At 38.3% G+C, this 18,649-nt stretch overlaps 1 protein-coding gene across 1 annotated transcript in view; it reads left to right on the forward strand.

The window, feature by feature from the left end:
* The first annotated feature begins 241 nt into the window (after window positions 1-241).
* Window positions 242-18,649, forward strand: part of HOOK1 (hook microtubule tethering protein 1) — a 67,688-nt gene continuing 49,280 nt past the window's right edge. Inside the window, exons 1-4 of the mRNA XM_079943824.1 lie at window positions 242-375; window positions 7,505-7,590; window positions 14,463-14,535; window positions 17,626-17,676. Of these exons, the coding sequence (XP_079799950.1) occupies window positions 313-375; window positions 7,505-7,590; window positions 14,463-14,535; window positions 17,626-17,676 (273 nt within the window). The 5' untranslated portion in view covers window positions 242-312. The remainder of the gene's footprint in view (window positions 376-7,504; window positions 7,591-14,462; window positions 14,536-17,625; window positions 17,677-18,649) is intronic.

The raw sequence follows: 18,649 nt of genomic DNA on the forward strand, positions 1-18,649 counted from the left end.
AGTGGAAAGGAGGGGTGGGAGGACGGCGGGGAGGGGAAGGGAGGGGAGGGGGCGGGGCTCAGGTGCTGAGCTGCGCGGCCCGGGCCAGACGGGGGAGGGGGCGAACTGCGGGGCGGGGCAGGGGCAGCGGCGAGGAGGGGGTTACGCCGGCGACGTCGGCAGCGCGAGGCTTCGCGCGTGAGCGGCGCGGTCGCTGGGCCTGGCTACCGAGCTTTCCTGACGGGCGAGCAGGTCCTCGACACCGGCGCCTGGCGGAGCGCGGGGAGGAGGGAGGTTTTGGTGTCAGCGGTGTAGTTGACGGCAGTCCCGGCCATGGAAGAGACGCAGCCGCTTCCGCAGTCCGAGCTGCCACTGTGCGACAGCCTCATCATCTGGGTGAGTACCAGGGGGCGAGGGGGGCCGGGAGACCGCGGAGAGGTCCTGGGGGGTGCCTGGTCACTGGCACCTCTCAGGTGAGCCTGCGGAGCAGCGGGGACCACCTGCGCCGTAGCGGGGGCCACCTGCGCCCCGGACTCCGCGCATTGCCCTCCGCGCCTCGCGTCGCCCTTGACCGCGAGAGTGCCACCTGCGGGTCGCGGGGCAGGTGTGCGTCCGTGAGTGAGTGTGCGTGTGTTTATGTCTTCGAGGGCGGGGGGAGGGTAAAGGGAGCTCTGGGGGGCGGGACGGAGGAGGCTCGTCTTACCGCCCTGATCGTGCTCCGAACAGCTGTGGCGGGAGCCAAGCGCCCATCCCTTTACTCCCTGCTCTCCCATTTTCTGCCCCTGCCCTGCGCCCAAGCCCTAGACTTTCTGGGCCACTGACACCCTTGCCTTCCGTCTGCTGAACAGTCTTCCCACAGTGACCTTTGTGTCACTTGGGAGTGAAGACCCCCGCTGAAACCTCCCTCCCACTGCAAGCACCTTCCTCTACTTGGACACGGGTGACCAAGAGGTGGTTTTAGTTAGTGGATCATTGCTTCTCCCTGACCCCAGGACATCCATTTTTGTAGAAGCCTCTTAGAAGAGATGTTTCCACGTATTTCCTGCATGGATCAGAAGATATGTTAGGGGTGGGGGCATGTATTCCCTTTTTCTCACTTGTTCCCCTCCCCTTCCAATGGACAAGCATTTTCCTTAAAGAAAAGAACGTGGCATTTTCGTTTGCACTTTATCCACGTTTAGTATTTCTGTTAATTTGTTGGGTTTGGACGGGCAGGATCTGTCCCCACTATTCCCACCAGCAAAACAATGTCTCTGTCACCTTTTGGAGGTGCTCAGCGATCAGAGAGAGCTGACATTCAGGTGTGGCTTCTAACCCACATTGGGCAAGGTTGATGCTCGATGGTCCACAAGGTGCTGTCAATGATGCCCATCCCTAAACCAGTTGTTTAGTTTTGTGTAGGGGACTGTGTGCAGAATGGAATGTAAACAGACTGGATTAGGAGGCGGTAATTGGTTGATGAGATTCCCTGTCTATCTCACAATGCATGTAATTCAAAAGAATGAGAAATTAGGGAAGGTTTCTGACAATGTGTGAAGTTTATTGGAAATAACCATAATGTAAAGCAACCGTTACACTTTGGAGGTAAATAGCTTTTGCTTTAAGTAGAATGCAAGCATCTGGAGTTTCTGAGTTAAAAGCAATTAGCAAAGTGTTCATCTGTATTTTCACTTAAAAGAAGTATTGGGAGTGCTTCCCTGGTGGCGCAGTGGATGAGAGTCCGCCTGCCGATGCAGGGGACAGGGGTTCGTGTCCCGGTCCGGGAACATCCCACATGCCGCGGAAAGGCTGGGCCCGTGAGCCATGGCCGCTGAGCCTGCGCGTCCGGAGCCTGTTGCTCCGCAACGGGAGAGGCCGCAACAGCGAGAGGCCCGCGTACCGCAAAAAAAAAAAAAAAAAAAAAAAAAAAAAAAAAGAAGTATTGGGATTTAGATGCCATGTTTAAGGCTGTCATGAAACAAGGCAACATTACTTCTAATGATGTGTTTTATTAAACAAGTGACTAATTAAAGGGTGTATCCTAATCTGTTGCATTGTTGCTCTAAACATGACTTACCTAGTAAACTTAGTCTTTATGATGTCATTGACTTACATGAGAGTTGGTGGTGAAGTATAGGATTTTCTTGAATTGTATTTCAAAATTTAAAATATTTTGTGACTGTATCCATTGTTTTAATCAGTATTAATAAATAGTGAAGTTCCTACTTTGTGTAAGACACTGAGGAAGAAAGATATCAAGCATAATCAAAGAATTTTCAATTTTAATTGATGTGGTAGGCAGAGCTGTGTATTTTTTATAATGGAAGGCAAAATTCCTTAAAAACTGTAAAAATATTATTTATTTATATTTACTTTTATTTTTCTGGCTGCGCCATGTGGCATGTTGAATCTTAGTTCCCCCGCACAAGGGATCGAACCCGTGCCCCCTGCATTGGGAGCACAGTCTTAAGCACTGGACCGCCAGGGAAGTCCCATGTAAAAATATTATTTATAATATAAGGAAAGATAAGGAATCATAGGTGACAGAGTATACCTGGTTGTTCGCTTCTCCAGTTCTCTCTCAGGCTGCTGAAACACTATGGAGAAAATGGAATTAACGTGCAGACTGTTGCCTCTCAAATGCTGCTACAGCCAAATTCTCTTGTTCCTGTATACTGCCCAGCTTTATGATTAAGAATAACCACACAGTTCCTCTCTTACTTCTCCTTGCAAACCTTTATCAGTACCCTGTTTGAGCCCCAAACCTTCTCCCCATCAGGAAAACGACCTCCTCCTTATCTTTGGCTCTGGCTCTAGGTCCACCTCTTTCACCTCTTGTAAAACTTTGCTCTGTCATTTATCCCCTTTTGGTATTTATTTTTTTCCTTTCCATTAGCTCTTTCCTCTCTACATGTAAACTTGCTCGAATCTTCCCTCTCTTAAAAAGAAAAAGAGCCATCACTCCCTATTAAAGCTACACTGTATTCCCCCTCTTCCTTCACAGTCATATTTCTTGCATTTTTAAGTACTCATCCTTTATACTTTTTGAGCTTTAATTTACTCCTCAGCCCATTGCACTTGAGCTCTTTTCTCTAAGGCCTTCACGTACTGGGATTGGCAGACTGGGAACTATTATATTATCCTTATCTTGATTGATGGCTCCTTTGTGAAATTATCTTCTGCCTTAGTTTCTTAAGTTCCTGCCTCTAGGCTTTTCTTTACCTCTCTGGATGATTCCCAGTGAACTTTGCTGTTCGTCAGCTACTGCATAGTTGGTCTTACCTCACCTCCCCAACTTTCTGCAAACTGGTCTCATGCCACACTCCTCCGTGCCCACCATGCTGTGTTGACTTTCTGTTTCTTGAAGTCAAGCTCCTTTTTTTTTTTTTTTTTTGATGCATCAGGGCTTTTTAACTTCTCTTCCCTCTTCCTAAAATATCCTCCTTCTGGTTCTTCCAATGGCTGGCTTCTCACCATTCAGTTCTTGGGTCTCTTGTCATCTTTCAGAGACAGTCTGTGACAGTGAGTGACCTACCTGTCTCCTACTCCTATCCCATTGTAACCTGTTAACCCCTTTTTGTTGTGTCTGTAACACTTAACATTTTCTGAAGTCATCTCGTTTGCACTTTGGGGTCAGAGCTCTTGTCTGACCTGTTTTCTGCTTTATTCCCAGAAACAAAAACTGACTAGGATCTGCAGTACAACATTGAATCAAAGTGATGATAGTAAATATCCTTGTCTTGGTCCTGACATCAGAGACTAGTATTTCACCATACATTATTCACCACTAAGTATATAGGTTTTTGTAGATACCTAGGATAAATTTTTAACTATTTCATAGAGGATTGATGAATTTCAACAAGTAGAAATCAAGAGAAATGAGTTTTCCAGACACAGGGAGGAACTTCTAGCAGTAACGTAATAGTCTTCTTTGAGGATAGATTGAAAGAAGGTAATGGAAGACACCTTTGTCATGATATCCCTGGACTCTTAATGAATGTGCTCCCTGCCAAGCTAAGTAATGTTGCGTGTTGAGGGGAAGTTGTAGGAGATATAAGATTAAAAAACCGTTATGATGGGACTTCCCTGGTGGCGCAGTGGTTGAGAGTCCGCCTGCTGATGCAGGGGACGCGGGTTCGTGCCCCGGTCCGGGAAGATCCCACATGCCGGGGAGCGGCTGGGCCCGTGAGCCATGGCCGCTGAGCCTGCGCGTCCGGAGCCTGTGCTCCGCAACGGGAGAGGCCACAACAGTGAGATGCCCGCGTACCGCAAAAAAAACACAAAAAACGTTATAATGGAAGTGAGAAGACAGCTGGTAGTAAACTGTGTTCTTTCAGTACTGGACATTGTTCTAGGACAATAGAACCATCCTTAACAGAGAGGTCATCAAGAAAAGTCGGTTAGGTGAAGAGATGCCTGTTTTGGCAGTTCTTTAAAAGTTATATTTTATGATTTGGAGCTCACCTTAAAATAGTTAGTTCTTAGAAATGTTATACTGCTACTTAGCAAAACATTCAGGGCTGAAGGATAAATTTGGGCATCATTTACATGGTAGAGAGAGTTTGAAGTACGTGTGTGAAGATAAATTTAATTCTGCATTTTGGCTCTGTGATTTGAAAATTTTAAATCTTTGGACTTTAATTTCTTCAATAAAGTTAGAGTGCTGGACCAGGCTTTCCTTAATGGTTTACTTGGTTCTTTCATTCTTTGCCTTCAACATGCTGGTGAAGGAAAAACTAATACCGAATGTATGCCCAAGTTACAAAAAAAAAAAAAAAGGCTGAATCATTTTTATGAAGATCTTAAAACTCAGAGCAGTGATTCTCTTTCTGAAATGAGCAGCTGACGGAAGAGAATTTGAGAATAATTTGAGAATAAAGTTGACCCAAAGTTGAGTTTTTGTTGGGTATCAGTGGTGAAAACCCCTTTTCTTCCTTGATTTCTTTGACGTTTATATTGAAGCAGTTCAGGAACAGCATTTCCACATTTCTGATTGTTTGCTTTATTTAAAAATAAAGAAGAAAGTAAGATGCTATTTGCCAGAGCACTGTGTTTAGTGATGGAAGCCCTGTTTGTCCTTTCTGGGTCACTCACCAAAAGACTTTTGCATCTTCACCTCTATGAAGAGTAGTCTGAAAGGTACATTTTCTTTTGTCCCACTGCTTTGGCTTCACTCCCCTCACTGAGCTTTATAATTCATTCACACTTCTTGGTTATAAAGTCTTTCAATTTAGCCAAATGAAGTGACGTTCTCTGTTACCTAATTTATTTTGCAACTAGTTTAAGAGCTTCCAAGAAATACTTTTCATGGCTGTAAAAAGAAGAAATTGATCTTAATCTGGGCGTGGTGGACCATGAGGCACTCAGTGTATTTACTCCTTTTACATATTTCTTTACTATTTTGCCTAATATTCTGTGTCTCGTGAAATTGCCTTCTTAAAATCACTAATCATATCCATTTTGTAGAAACTTAATGATGTAATGTGTAAGTAGGAAGGGTTGAGAAGTGGGAGCCACATTTTACCCGAACGTATATGATTATCTTCCTTTTAAAGATGCCCTAAACCCTGGGGTTTTTCTTCCTTGTACATCCACCCAACTGCAAAATCCTTCTTATTTTATAATTTAAACATTCCATGAATTCACGCTGTCCTGTTAGTCAGCATTACCCTAACTAATCTTAGCATTCCATGTTGTCAAAAAGACCATTGCAGGAGCCTTCTAACTGAGCAAGCGTAAAGCTACTCTCTCCCATTCTCTGTGTCACTCTTGCTACTATCCAAAACATACTAAAGATGTCTCTTCCTTGTTACTCTTTAGTGATTCTTCATCACCCAGAGCAATGGTTCTAAAGAACTGATGTACATAAGAATCACTTGGGGATTTTCTGATTTAGTTTGTCTGGAGATTCTGTTACATATTGTTCTTAGATGCCACACTTTGAGAAACCCTGACTCATAGCTAATGTGCTAACAGCTGTTGAGTTTGTACCACGTGCCAGGCACTGATCTGAGTACACTGTGTTTGCTAATTTATTTAATTCTCACAACCAACTTGTGAGGTAGAAACCATTCTACTGTTTCCCTATGATATAGATAATACCATTAAGGATAATTCCAAGTTTGTTGCCATGACCCCGAGTTCTGACGCATGCCTGTTTTTTATCCCCTTGGTTGTCTCCCTTAACAACTGAACATGCAGAGAAATCCAGCAATACTGAACTGCATGTTACCTAAAAATACCATATCTTTTCTTGTACTTGTGCTTTTATCATGTTGCTATTTCCTGAAGTTTCCTTCCCCTGGCCCTTTCTTTACTCAGGGTCATCCATTGGAATCATCTCTAAGAAGTCTTTAATAAATAAATCTTTAAGAAGTCTTTAATAAATACAAGCCCTAATTAGGTTAGTTGACTCTTGTATATTTTGGAACATTTTGTGCATACTGCAGTCATGAGACTAGAAGTGACATCTTCTGCAAATGATTTGTGTCTTTTTCTCCTCTCCTTAACTCTGGATTGAAGCGACTTGAGAGTGGAAACCTGGTGTTTTTCCCTTGTAACTCCTTCCTATACTACAGTGCCCTACGTAGAGTAGAAGCTCAGTAAAGTATCTTTATCTTTGTGCTTTGAAAGTAACTGTGGCTAGATTTACGTAGTTTGTGTCATTCTTCCACTTTGTATAAGGATAATGGAGACAGATTTGTAGAATCTCAAAATACAACAACCACTAAAGGTGTATTATGGTGGTAAACTAAGGAATTATAATTGAATAGTAAAGGAGATGAATATGTGAGGGAATAAAGAATCATAGTATATTTAATTTAAGATATTTATGGATTGAGATTAGATTTCGAGAAAGTATATAATCCATTGAGCTCTGTTGCAATTTGCTTTAAAAAAATTCCTCTATCTTGTATTTGCTTATTAGGAAGAGTTGCCACTGTTTCACTTCTGTTTTTAAAATGTACATGAATGTTTAACACACAGAGATTTGAAAAGTTAGTAGCATCTAAAGCCAAACTAGATAGATACAACTTGACGTGATTGGTGGGCCCTGGACTGTTCATGCTCTAAGGGTAACTGTTGATAACAGGCAGAAGTCCTGCCTTATTTAGAGCTTATTGATTAACTAGGTAGTTTTAGACTTGACATTTCTAGCTTTTGTTTTCCTACCAAATGATATGAGTGAAATTTTAACTTGCAGATGTTAGGTTATCTTAAAATTCTTTTCCTGATGTTATTCTCCTAAAAATTGACAAAACACAGACTATTACTATCTTAAGAGTTCTACACGTGTTTTTCAGAAATTCTGAAGTACTTCATGCATGACATCAATACGTTTGACTATTAGGTATGGTAATGATTTTATGAAATGTTAAGTATTCTTATAAAAATATAACAGTCATAGAAACATATTAGTATAATTTCATTTGTTTGGCAGGGTCTATTTAAACAAAACAGTTTTCTCTCTAGTGTTCATTCATGTATATAAATTGAGGGGGGAGGGGAGTAAAGCAGTTAAGTAACTTGCTTTATGTCATTTTAGCTGCAGACATTCAATACTGCTGCACCTTGTCAGGATGTGAAACAGCTGACTAATGGAGTTGCCATGGCACAAGTTCTTCATCAAATGTAAGTAGTGTTCCACACTCTTCCTGAAATAATTGTAAACCCAATTTCAAGGAAGAAAATTTAGACTTGTGTTCTAAAGGTTATTGAAACTTTATCCTTTCCAGTGATGACAGGTGTATTTTGCCAAGGCATTCTTGCATGTAAGGAACAAAAAATTTTACCACCTGATTATTTCTTGCTTGTTCATAGAGATACATCTTAATTAAATGAGCAATCAGGGTTCTTATCTATTCAAGAGATGTTAATTTTAAACTTGTTCTGGTCATGTTCACAAGTTATAGTTACTGAGAAAGAAATAGGTTAAATGAGTGATATAACTTCTTATACTGTAATGTTTCCTTCAGTTATTCTGTTGTCATCTTAAGATATCAATACATGGAGATTATTATTTTTGAGATAATTGAAGCAGGAAATACTGGATTTGGAAAAAATATTAATTTAAAATCTATATTGAATTAATAATCATAATTGTATGAATCCACCAATAATGAAATGTTGTGTAAATGACATTTTAAGTCACAAATGCTGGGTACCTTAACCAATAAAGTGATTCTGTTTGGGTTGGGCCCCTTTTATATAATTATACAATATCAAAAGTTCCTAAATCCATTATTTCATAATTTTTGCCAAACATTGTATAAGGATTAGGGTTATAATATCTACAATATGAGTTGTACTCTTCTGTACAGGGCCTATTCTATAGTCATAATTTTTTAAAAATTAATTAATTAATTTTTGGGGGCTGTGTTGGGTCTTCGTTGCTGTGCACGGGCGTTCTCTAGTTGCGGCAAGCAGGGGCTACTGTTTGTTGCGGTGTGCGGGCTTCTCATTGTCATGGCTTCTCTTGTTGCAGAACATGGGCTCTAGGCACACGGGCTTCAATAGTTGTGGCACATGGGCTCAGTAGTTGTGGTGCATGGGCTTAGTTACTCCACGGCATGTGGGATCTTCCCCGGCCAGGGCTCGAACCTGTGTCCCCTGCATTGGCAGGTGGATTCTTAACCACTGTGCCACCTAGGAAGCCCTGTGGTCATAATTTATTAGTTAATAGTCATACTGATTTTGTATTAGCTTACTTTCATGGTAATATATCTTCAGTGAGACCAGACTCCTATTTCTGCTACATGCTTTTATATATCAGAAATTATTTAATTATTGCCATCATTTTGTAAAGGTTTTTTATGATTGACATTGAAAAACTCTGTAGATGGATTAGAAAAAATTCTTTACCACTCTTAGAAAAACAACTTCAAACAATGTAATCTTAGTTACTTGGAATCTTCAAAATGATCTAATTTGAATAGACAGATTTTATGGTTAACTCAAGATTAACACTTTAAAAGATAAATTTAGCATGTTAACATTTTTTTTTGGCAGTCATTCTAAAATATGCCTTACTCCCCTGCTTTCTTAAAAATGTTTCTTAATTATTTATTTATACCCTAATTGGTTTCAAAGTGATTTAATTGGTCAGAACTAAGAATTCTGAATATGGTCCTTTCTTGATGATTTGGGAAAGTCATCATTGTTTTTTGTCATTAGAACATACGACCTGGCCTTTTCTCATTCTTGTGCGTGTTGGTGTAGACGCAGCTACGTTGTTTTGGTATAGGTGTAAGGCCGGTGAGCATTCACTCACTTCAACAGTGCCATCCAAAGATGTCATTTATATGTATTGAAGTGTCTTTAATAGCTTTACACCACAACACAGTAGATGAGACCTGTTTTTACTATTATATGGTGATACATATGGCTCTTTGACCTCCTGTATGCTAGCACTGTACCTGATGTTTAGAGTAGGGTCAGGTCAATTTTAGTTAAACCGTATCCTTTATCACCAACTCATTCTTACATAATGTGTTGGATTCTGTTGTTACTGCTGATCCTCTGTCTCTCTGATTTTTCTTTTTTTATTCTCTCTTTTGTCTCTTACTGTCTTCTAATAGCTTTTCTGCAGGAATAATAAAATAGCCAACCAATCAGAAAGCTCTCATTCTTCATAAAACAAATGACAGTGACCTAAAATTGGGCCTAAACCTCTTTTTTGTTTCATTTGTCTGTTTTTGCATGTACTTAGATGTCTATACCTCCTTATAGTATAAGAGCCAATTTAAATTTATTTTTCTTTTTGAACCCCCTTCCTCTTCTGTAAGCTTTTCAGAAGTCTGGATCCAGACAGTGAAACTTATAGCATACATTTTCCCCTAGTTGGGTCAGTTTATAATATTCCTGCTAAAAAAAGCAAATTTTACCTTATTTCTTTGAACACTTCAAAGCACTTTATATATGTTCCAATTTATTATGTATTGCGTTGATGGCTGTTGTGACTCACATCAAAGTTGTTACTGAAAATGAGAAGGAAAAATTTGCTTTTTAAGGAAGTAGCAAAATCTAATGAATAATTCTTTCATTAGTTACCTGAGGCAGGTATGCTTCTAAATAATAAAATCTTAAAAATCAATTCCCAGGGCTTCCCTGGTGGCGCAGTGGTTGAGAGTCTGCCTGCCGATGCAGGGGACACAGGTTCGTGCCCCGGTCTGGGAAGATCCCACATGCCGCGGAGCGGCTGGGCCCGTGAGCCATGGCCGCTGAGCCTGTGCGTCCGGAGCCTGAGCTCCGCAACGGGAGAGGCCACAACAGTGAGAGGCCCGCGTACCGCAAAAAAAAAAAAAAAAAAGAATCAATTCCCAAAGTATATGACTTAGACATGGTGAGCCATGGAATTGTTGCTAGGATTCTACAATTCTTTAATTGTTTTCTTAAGTCTTAATACATAATATGTATCTCTTTTTTAAATGCAGAAACTGTTGTTATTTTAAAGACACATGGGGGGAAAATTATAACTACAACTGTATTCATACTCCATGGTTTCCATAACAGTGCCACAGATTAGGTGGCTTAAAACAACAAAAATTTGTTCTTTACGAGTTCAGGAGGTTAGAAGTCCTATATCAAGGTATTGGCTGGACCATGCTCCCTTCAAAACCTCTAGGTCAGGATCCTGCCTTGCTGTTTCTAGTCCTTGGTAGCCCCAGGCATCCCTTAGTTTGAGGCATCATAACTTCAATCTTTGTTTCCGTCTTCACACGGCTGTCTTCCCTCTGTGTCTCTTCTCCTCTTAGAAGGACACCAGTCATAATGGATTAGGGTCCACCCTAATTTAGTGTGACCTCATCTTAACTTGATTACATCTGCAAAGACCCTATTTCCGAATAAGGTTACATTCACAGGTAGTGGGGGTTAAGCCTTGAACACATCTTTTTTTGGGGACATAATTCAACCCATAACAGCTATAAATAGTGCATGCTACTTTTTAGCTTTGTCACTTTAAGCACCAGATAATTTCTCTGTTTTTTTCTATTGTCTTTGACTAGACATTTTTATGAGAGGGAGAGGAATGAGACAGAGTGTAGAATATCCAGAGACCTCAAGTATCATGCACTTACTTGTTCATTCATTCATTCAGCAGATATTTGAGCATTTAAAATAATAAATCATGAAAGCCAACATATGAGTATTTACTAAATGTAAGACATTGTTCTATACCCTATACATATGGTATTTCATTTAATTTTTATTACTGTTTTGTGAGGTAGGCATTATTTTTATCCTCAGTTTATAGGTGAGGAAACAGAGGTTTATAAAGGTGAAATGACTTCAGTAAGTCAAATAATGAGTAAAATTGCAAAGCCCATATTTTTATCACTTTGGCCTGACTCAAGCCAGTGCCCTCAGTCAACTGTAATCATTTCAGCCTAGTATGTTGAACCCCTCCTGATAGACTTTTACTTTGGAGTCTTAATAAATGAGAGGCCAGATGTGCATGTCCAAAGTACAGATCACAATTTGATGTGCTAAGCACACAAGGCCTTTTGATTATTTACGAAGAATGGTGTCAGGGTGTCCACTGAAGCAACACAGCTATGTTGTGTCTAGTAACCAGTAGGTGTTAATTACTACCTCTATTTAGTTGGTAGAATTGTGAAGACAAATACCATGGGTGGAGTTAAAAAATAATCCTGTAGTGTTTCTTACTTAGTTTTATTAGAAAACAGTTAAGACCACATTTCACTTCCTTAGTCTTGTGTTCCCTTCTTATTTGGTGTCTCTTAAGTTTCATTGAAGTTCTGGGAAATACTAGAAAAAAGGAGCTAATTGTTGGGGCCAAGAGTCTAGTTAAAGCATGTAGATGTGGCAGTGCAAAAACGTGAAAGAAGGATATGTCCTGAATGTTCTGAGATTGGATATAAAGTTTAATAGTGGGAAAGATTGGCTGCAATTATAATTGTTTGAGAAGGATGGATTTGTTTATAAGAGAACAGGAGTTAGATTTCTATGGAGAAGTTAGAAAGTATTTCTCAGTTAGGGTATTATGGACTAAATGTTTGTGTCCCTTTAAAATTCCTGTTGAAGCCCAAACCCCCAGTTTAACTATATTGGAGATGGGGTCTATACAGAAGTAATTAAAGTTAAATGAGGTCATAAAAGTGGGGAGACATCATCCAGTAGGATTGAACTCCTTATAAGAAGAGAATTCAGAGAGCTCACTCTCTGTCTATAAACATACAAAAAAGAGGTCATGTGAGCACACAGCAAGATGATAGCAACTAGAGATCTCAGAATGAAACCTACCTTGCTAGCATCTTGATTTTGGACTTCCGGCCTCCAGAACTGTGAGGAATACATTTCTGTTAAGCCATCTAGTGGTATTTTGCTGTAGCAGCCTGAGCACACTCTAAGACATAGGGCTAAAGCTGATTTGAGATGGGAAGGAAGACAAGTAGGAATGCAAGACAAAAGGAGGAAACACTAGAAGAGGTTATCTCTAGATCCATTTTCTAAAGGTAATTACAATGGAATTATAGAATTATAGAATCATATATGAAGATTTTTTTTAGGGTCAGAAGACAAGTGTAGTAGGTAGTCAGGGTTCTCCAAAGAAATAGAACCAATAAGATATGTATATATACGCATGTGTATATGTACACACACACACACACACACACACACACACACACACACACACACACACACACACACGATGAGACAGAAATTTAAGAATTGGCTCACGTGATTTTGCAGGCTGGCAACTCCAAAACCCACAGAGTAGGTAGACCAGCAGGCTGGAGATCTAGGGAGGAGTTGATGTTGCAGCTAGAGTCCACAGGCAGTCTACTGGCAGAATTTACTCTTTCTCAGGGGAGGTGAGTCATTTTCTTAAGGCCTTTAGCTGATTGGATGAGGCCCAACCACATTATGGAGGGTAATTAGCTTTACTCAGAGTCTACTGATTTACATGTTAATCTCATCTAAAATACATCTTCACTACAACATCCAAGCATGTTTCACCAAATATATGGGTACTGGGGCCCTGCCAAATTGACACATAAAATTAACCATTGCAACTGGCATACCTCTTCAACTTAAACTGATGTCAAAAGAAAGTAAATTTACTTTGAGAGTTTTGACTCATTAACTAAATAAATTTAGTCTTTTCAGGTAAATACCTGGTTAGAAATATACCATTTATACACTTAGCCAAGTTATTTTGGTAATTATAGCCTTAGCATCTGAGAAAAGTCGAAAATAATTAACATTAATTTGCTCAAAAGAAAATGGTTACAAATTCCAAAGAACGAATTGAAAATGGTGAAGCCATTTCTGGTTACTGTAGTCAGAAGTGACATCTTCTGTTTTAGCACATCTGAGGCAGAATGATTGCTGAAAAACTAGGCACTGTTTTCAGCTTTGCATCTTTAAATTCAGGATACCACCTTGGAAATAACCTCTTTAATTTCTACCCTCACTTTAGTTGGCTTATCTGTAAAGTAAAAATTTAGGTAAGACCTCTTCTAGTACTAACATTCTGTAATTTCTTGGTGTTTGTTTACTCCTTAAAGCATTTATCACATTCTCCTTTGAGTATAGTTATTTGTGCTCTTTACTTTCTCCCTTTATTAGATATTTCTCTAAGAGTCAGGCTAATAAATTATTCATCTTCATTTTACTCTTACTCACAGCAAGCATCCAAGTATTTGTTTAGAATATAATCTATTGGGCTTCCCTGGTGGCGCAGTGGTTGAGAGTCCGCCTGCCAATGCAGGGGACATGGGTTCGTGCCCCGGTCCGGGAAGATCCCCCATGCCGCGGAGCGGCTGGGCCCGTGAGCCATGGCCGCTGAGCCTGCGCGTCCAGAGCCTGTGCTCCGCAACGGGAGAGGCCACAACAGTGAGAGGCCAGCGTACCGCAAAAAAAAAAAAAAAGAATGTAATCTATTATTGTAGTTCACTATTTATAATCGGGTGTTATTCTTCAAGGCCTTATTGATTACATAAAAATTTGGTATAGCAGTTCTTTGTCTTGGCCTTCAATGTCAATATCGGACTTAATACTAAACTTTGCCATGTAGTAGTGTCACTTGGGGAAAATTATTGTCTTATTCTCAGTTCACTGAGGAGTAAGATTGGGGATAATGGTTGCCTTGCCAAGTTACTATGATATTTAAATGAAGTAATATGAAAAAACATCAAGCACAGTGCTTGATACATAGTAGACATGTTAAAATGTTTTCCTTTTTTTTCCCTTTAGGATTGGGACTTTTACATCTACCTACCAGGGTGCCTAGTATGAGATATTTAGTAAATGTTTGTTAAATTGAAGATGTTAATGACTTAATTAATTTACTATGAGAAATTCCAAAAGAAACCCTTAGGAATAACAAAAAGTTCAGTGGGTTCATTTTAAATAATATTTACTATTCTTATTAAGGACAGGCTTTAAGATGGAAAATAACTTTGAATCTGTTGATTAAATTTGGTATTTTTCATGAAATAAAATCATTTTAATGTTCAACATTTGTATTTTTGTTGTAGTGATGTAGCTTGGTTCAATGAATCTTGGTTAAGCCGAATTAAAGAGGATATCGGTGACAACTGGCGAATAAAGGTATGTAGAATGAATGCTAGAAATACTTGATCCAAACAGTGGTCTGAAATTAGCACTAAGCTCAACTAAATCTTATTTTTTAAATTAACTGAAGGGTACATTTTATTGTGTATAGTTTGAGTTTTGACACTTGTGTATGTTCTTATACCATCATAGTTAGATATAGAACGTTTCCATTAAGCAAAAACAGGCACATATGCCCCTTCCCAGTTAATCCTCACTCTTGACTTGGCCCTGGGTGGCCACAGGTCTGCTTTCAGTCAGTATTGGTTTAATTTCTGGAGTTCCATATAAATGGAATCAGATATTATGAACTCTTTGGTATTCTTTTACTCATGTATTGTTTTTGAGACTCATCCATATTGCCTGTATTAGTAGTTATTTCTTTTTTTTGCTGAGTAGTATTTCATTACACTGATTTACCACAATTTGCTTAGCCATTCACCTGTTGATGGATGTTGAATTGTTTCTGTTCTTTCTTCTCTAATATTGGTAATTTATGTCTTTTTTATTTCTTCCTTGATAAATCTGGCTTGATGTTTTTCAATTAAAAAAATTTTTTTTGAAAAGAACTAGCTTTTGTTTTCTGTTTTATTGATTTCCTTTCTCTTCTTTGTTATTTCCTTTCTTGACATCTGCTCTTTTTCTTGCTTCTTAAGGTGAAAGCTTAAGTCATCAGCTTTAAGCACTTTTCCCTAGTAGCTAGCATTGCCTTAGCCACATCCCACACATCTTAACATACTGTGTTCTTATTTTCATTTAGATCAAAATATTTGGTAATTTCCCTTGTGATTTTTCTTTTGACCCCTGGGTAGATTAGAAGTAGGTATTTCAAATTCTAAATATTTGAGGATTTTCTACATATCTTTCTTTTATTTATTAATTTCTAATTTAATTCCATTTTGTTTTGAGAACATACTCTGAATTCTTTTACATTTACTAAGACTTATTTTATGGCCTAATATATGGTCTGTCTTGGTGAATATTCCATGTGCACTTGAAAACAACATGTATTTTGCAGTCCTACAAATACGGATTATTACAGCTTTGTTGATAGTACTGTTTACTTTTATATCTTTATTGATTTTCTGCCTGATTATTCTATCAGTTAAGGGGGGAGGAGTCCTCAGATCTCTAATGATGATTGTAGATTTGTCAATTTCTCCTTTCAATTCTAATTTTTTAATCATGTAATTTGAATCTGTGTTATTTGGTTTATATACATTAATTTTTTATGTCTTCTTGTTGAATGAATCTACTTATCATTATAAAATGACTTATTTTTATCCCTGGTAATATTTCTTTTTTGGAAGTCTACTTTGTCTGATACTGATGTACCACTCCTGTTTTTTAAAGATTATTTTTGCCTATTATATCTTTTTCTCTTCTTTAGTCTCTCTGTGTATTTATATTGAAAGTGATGTAGTCACCTAATAGTTAGGTCTTGCTTTTTTATCCATTGACAATCTCTTTATTTCGTTCTTTTTTTAAAAACAAAATACTTGTTTTCTTATATTCCTCTTATTTAAATCCTTGAACATTTTTTTTTTTTTTTAAATTTTTGGCTGCGCTGGGTCTTCATTGCTGCGCATGGGCTTTCTCTAGTTGCAGCAGGCGGGGGCTACTCTTCGTTGCGGTGTGCGGACTTCTCATTGCGGTCGCTTCTCGTTGCGGAGCACAGGCTCTAGGCACGTGGGCTTCGGTAGTTGTGGCACGCGGGCTCAGTAGTTGTGGCTTGCGGGCTCTAGAGCGCAGGCTCAGTAGTTGTGGCGCACGGACTTAGTTGCTCCACGGCATGTAGGATCTTCCCGGACCAGGGCTTGAACCTGTGTCCCTTGCATTGGTGGGCGGATTCTTAACCACTGTGCCACCAGGGAAGCCCCCCTTGAACATTTTTAAACTAACAGTTTTAACTTTTTTATCTTCTGATTCTTTCATCTCTCATTTTAGGCTTGTTTCTATTGACTGAGTTTTCTCCTAATTATAGTTCACATACTCCTGCTTCTTCACATGTGTAGTAATTTTTTATTGGACGCTAGACAGTGTGAATTTTATTATTGAGTGCTGGGTTTTTTGTATTCCTTTAAAGAGTGTTGGACTTTGTTCTTACAGGCAGTTAAGATACTTGTGAATCAGTTTGATCTTTTCAGGGTTTGGGGGGATGGAAGGCAGATCTAGAGTTATTTTCTCCTCTAGGGCTAGGTTAGACTCACTACTAAGCTGTTACCTTTTGGGGGTTTTTAGTGAATGCTTGTCTGTATTAGCATAGTCATGATCTCTTCACTCTGACTGGTGGGAATTTCAGCAGTTTCTGGCCCTGTGCAATCTTAAAGGAATTGTTCAGCTTATAGTTTGTTGTTTCCTAGATTGTTGTTTCCTCGGAAATCATTTTTGTTTAATCTCATTGAGTTTCACCCATGCACATGCAAATTAGTATTCAGCCAAAGAGTCAAAGGGACTACTATGGAGATTTCTTTCCAAAGCTCTCACCTCTTCATTTATCTGCCCTGCAAATCCCAGCTACCTCGACCTTCCTGAACTTCTGATGTCTATCTTCTCAACTCCACGAAAACATCAGGCTTTGTTTTGTTTCCACCTCCCTGTGCCATGGTATGAAAATTGCCTCTAGAGAGAAATCTTAGACTAGTGTAGGGCTCATCGTTTTTGTTTTCCTTCTCTTAGAAATTAGAGTTCTATATTGTCTTTTGGCTAAAGCTTGAAAACAATATTCCTTGTATTTTGTCCTGTTTTCTAGTTGTTTGTGGTGGAGAGTAAGTCTAGATCCAGTTACTCACTCATGACTGAAGGTGGACATGCTCATAGCTAAATCTTTTAAGTTGGTACTTGAGTTTGTTGTGGCTCACTTTAAATACAATCACTCTGGTTCAACTATCTAAGGAAGAAGACATTTTTTCTATAATCAAACTCTGAATAAAGCTTTGATGTTTAAAAATCATGTATTTGTATTTATAGAACTCTAATATATGTTTTTGTTGTCATTTTTATCAGGAAGTTTTTATTGTATTTCACCTTGGCATATATTTTATTTCATTGTTAATATTAAATAATTTATTTTTTTTCCTCCATTAGGCTAGTAATTTAAAGAAGGTACTTCAAGGAATTATGGGTTATTACAATGAGGTATGAAAATCATTTGACTTTGTTTAAATATAAAATACTCTGTGATAATTATATTGACACTGAAAAATGACTTGGCTTTTTGTTTATAACATTTTACTGGTATATAATTCATAATTGAAATATATTATGATTTTTAGAACACTCAAATTTTGTTAGCGTAAAGGGGCTAAAAAGTAATATATTGATTTGTAAAATAATGTTTCTATATTGATACTCTTCAAGTTGATTTTTTCTCAAATAAAATCACTTTCATCTTTATATAATTTGATTTTATGCAGTGCTATAAAGTAGACCTTATAACTAAATTAAAGTACTTTTCTATTTAAAGCGTTGTTTTTATATTTCTTTCCAATGTAAATAACAGCAAAGACATACTATGAAATTATGCTTGTGCAAGTGAATTGGGAAAAAATGCAAAATAAAAGAAGTATTAAAGTCACATTAGATAATGCATTATTCAAGTGATTTGTTTTTCTTATTCAGCATCTTAAGAAGTTCTCTAGCAGGATTATTTGATATTAGAAAGTTTATTGCTTAATGTGTAAAAGTTTTTGGTTTGGTTTTGCCATTAAAGAATTTTGTTTTTACTTTTTAAAGTTTTCATACAATTGAACTTGCAGTTTCTTCCAAATAATTCTAGAACTAAAATTTTTCAATTCATTAATGCCTAAAACTCATTTTGAAGTTTTTTGGTGTTTTTTTAATGGCAAGAATACTTTTTAATTTCTTGCAAAAAACAATCTTGGGAATTCCCTGGCAGTCCAGTGGTTAGGACGTGGCACTTTCTCTCCCAGGGCCTGAGTTCAATCTCTGGTCGGGGAATTAAGATCCTGCAAGCTGCATGGCACAGCCAAAGAAAAAAGAAAAAAGCAATCTTAAAAAAAAAAGATAGAGCCAGGAAAGATTAATCCATTAGATTTTTTGTTCATTTGGTTTATTTTATGGTTCTCTATTCATTGAACATGTATCAAAA

This window comes from Stenella coeruleoalba, assembly GCF_951394435.1.
Source record: "Stenella coeruleoalba genome assembly, chromosome: 1".
Taxonomy (NCBI): Eukaryota; Metazoa; Chordata; class Mammalia; order Artiodactyla; family Delphinidae; genus Stenella; species Stenella coeruleoalba.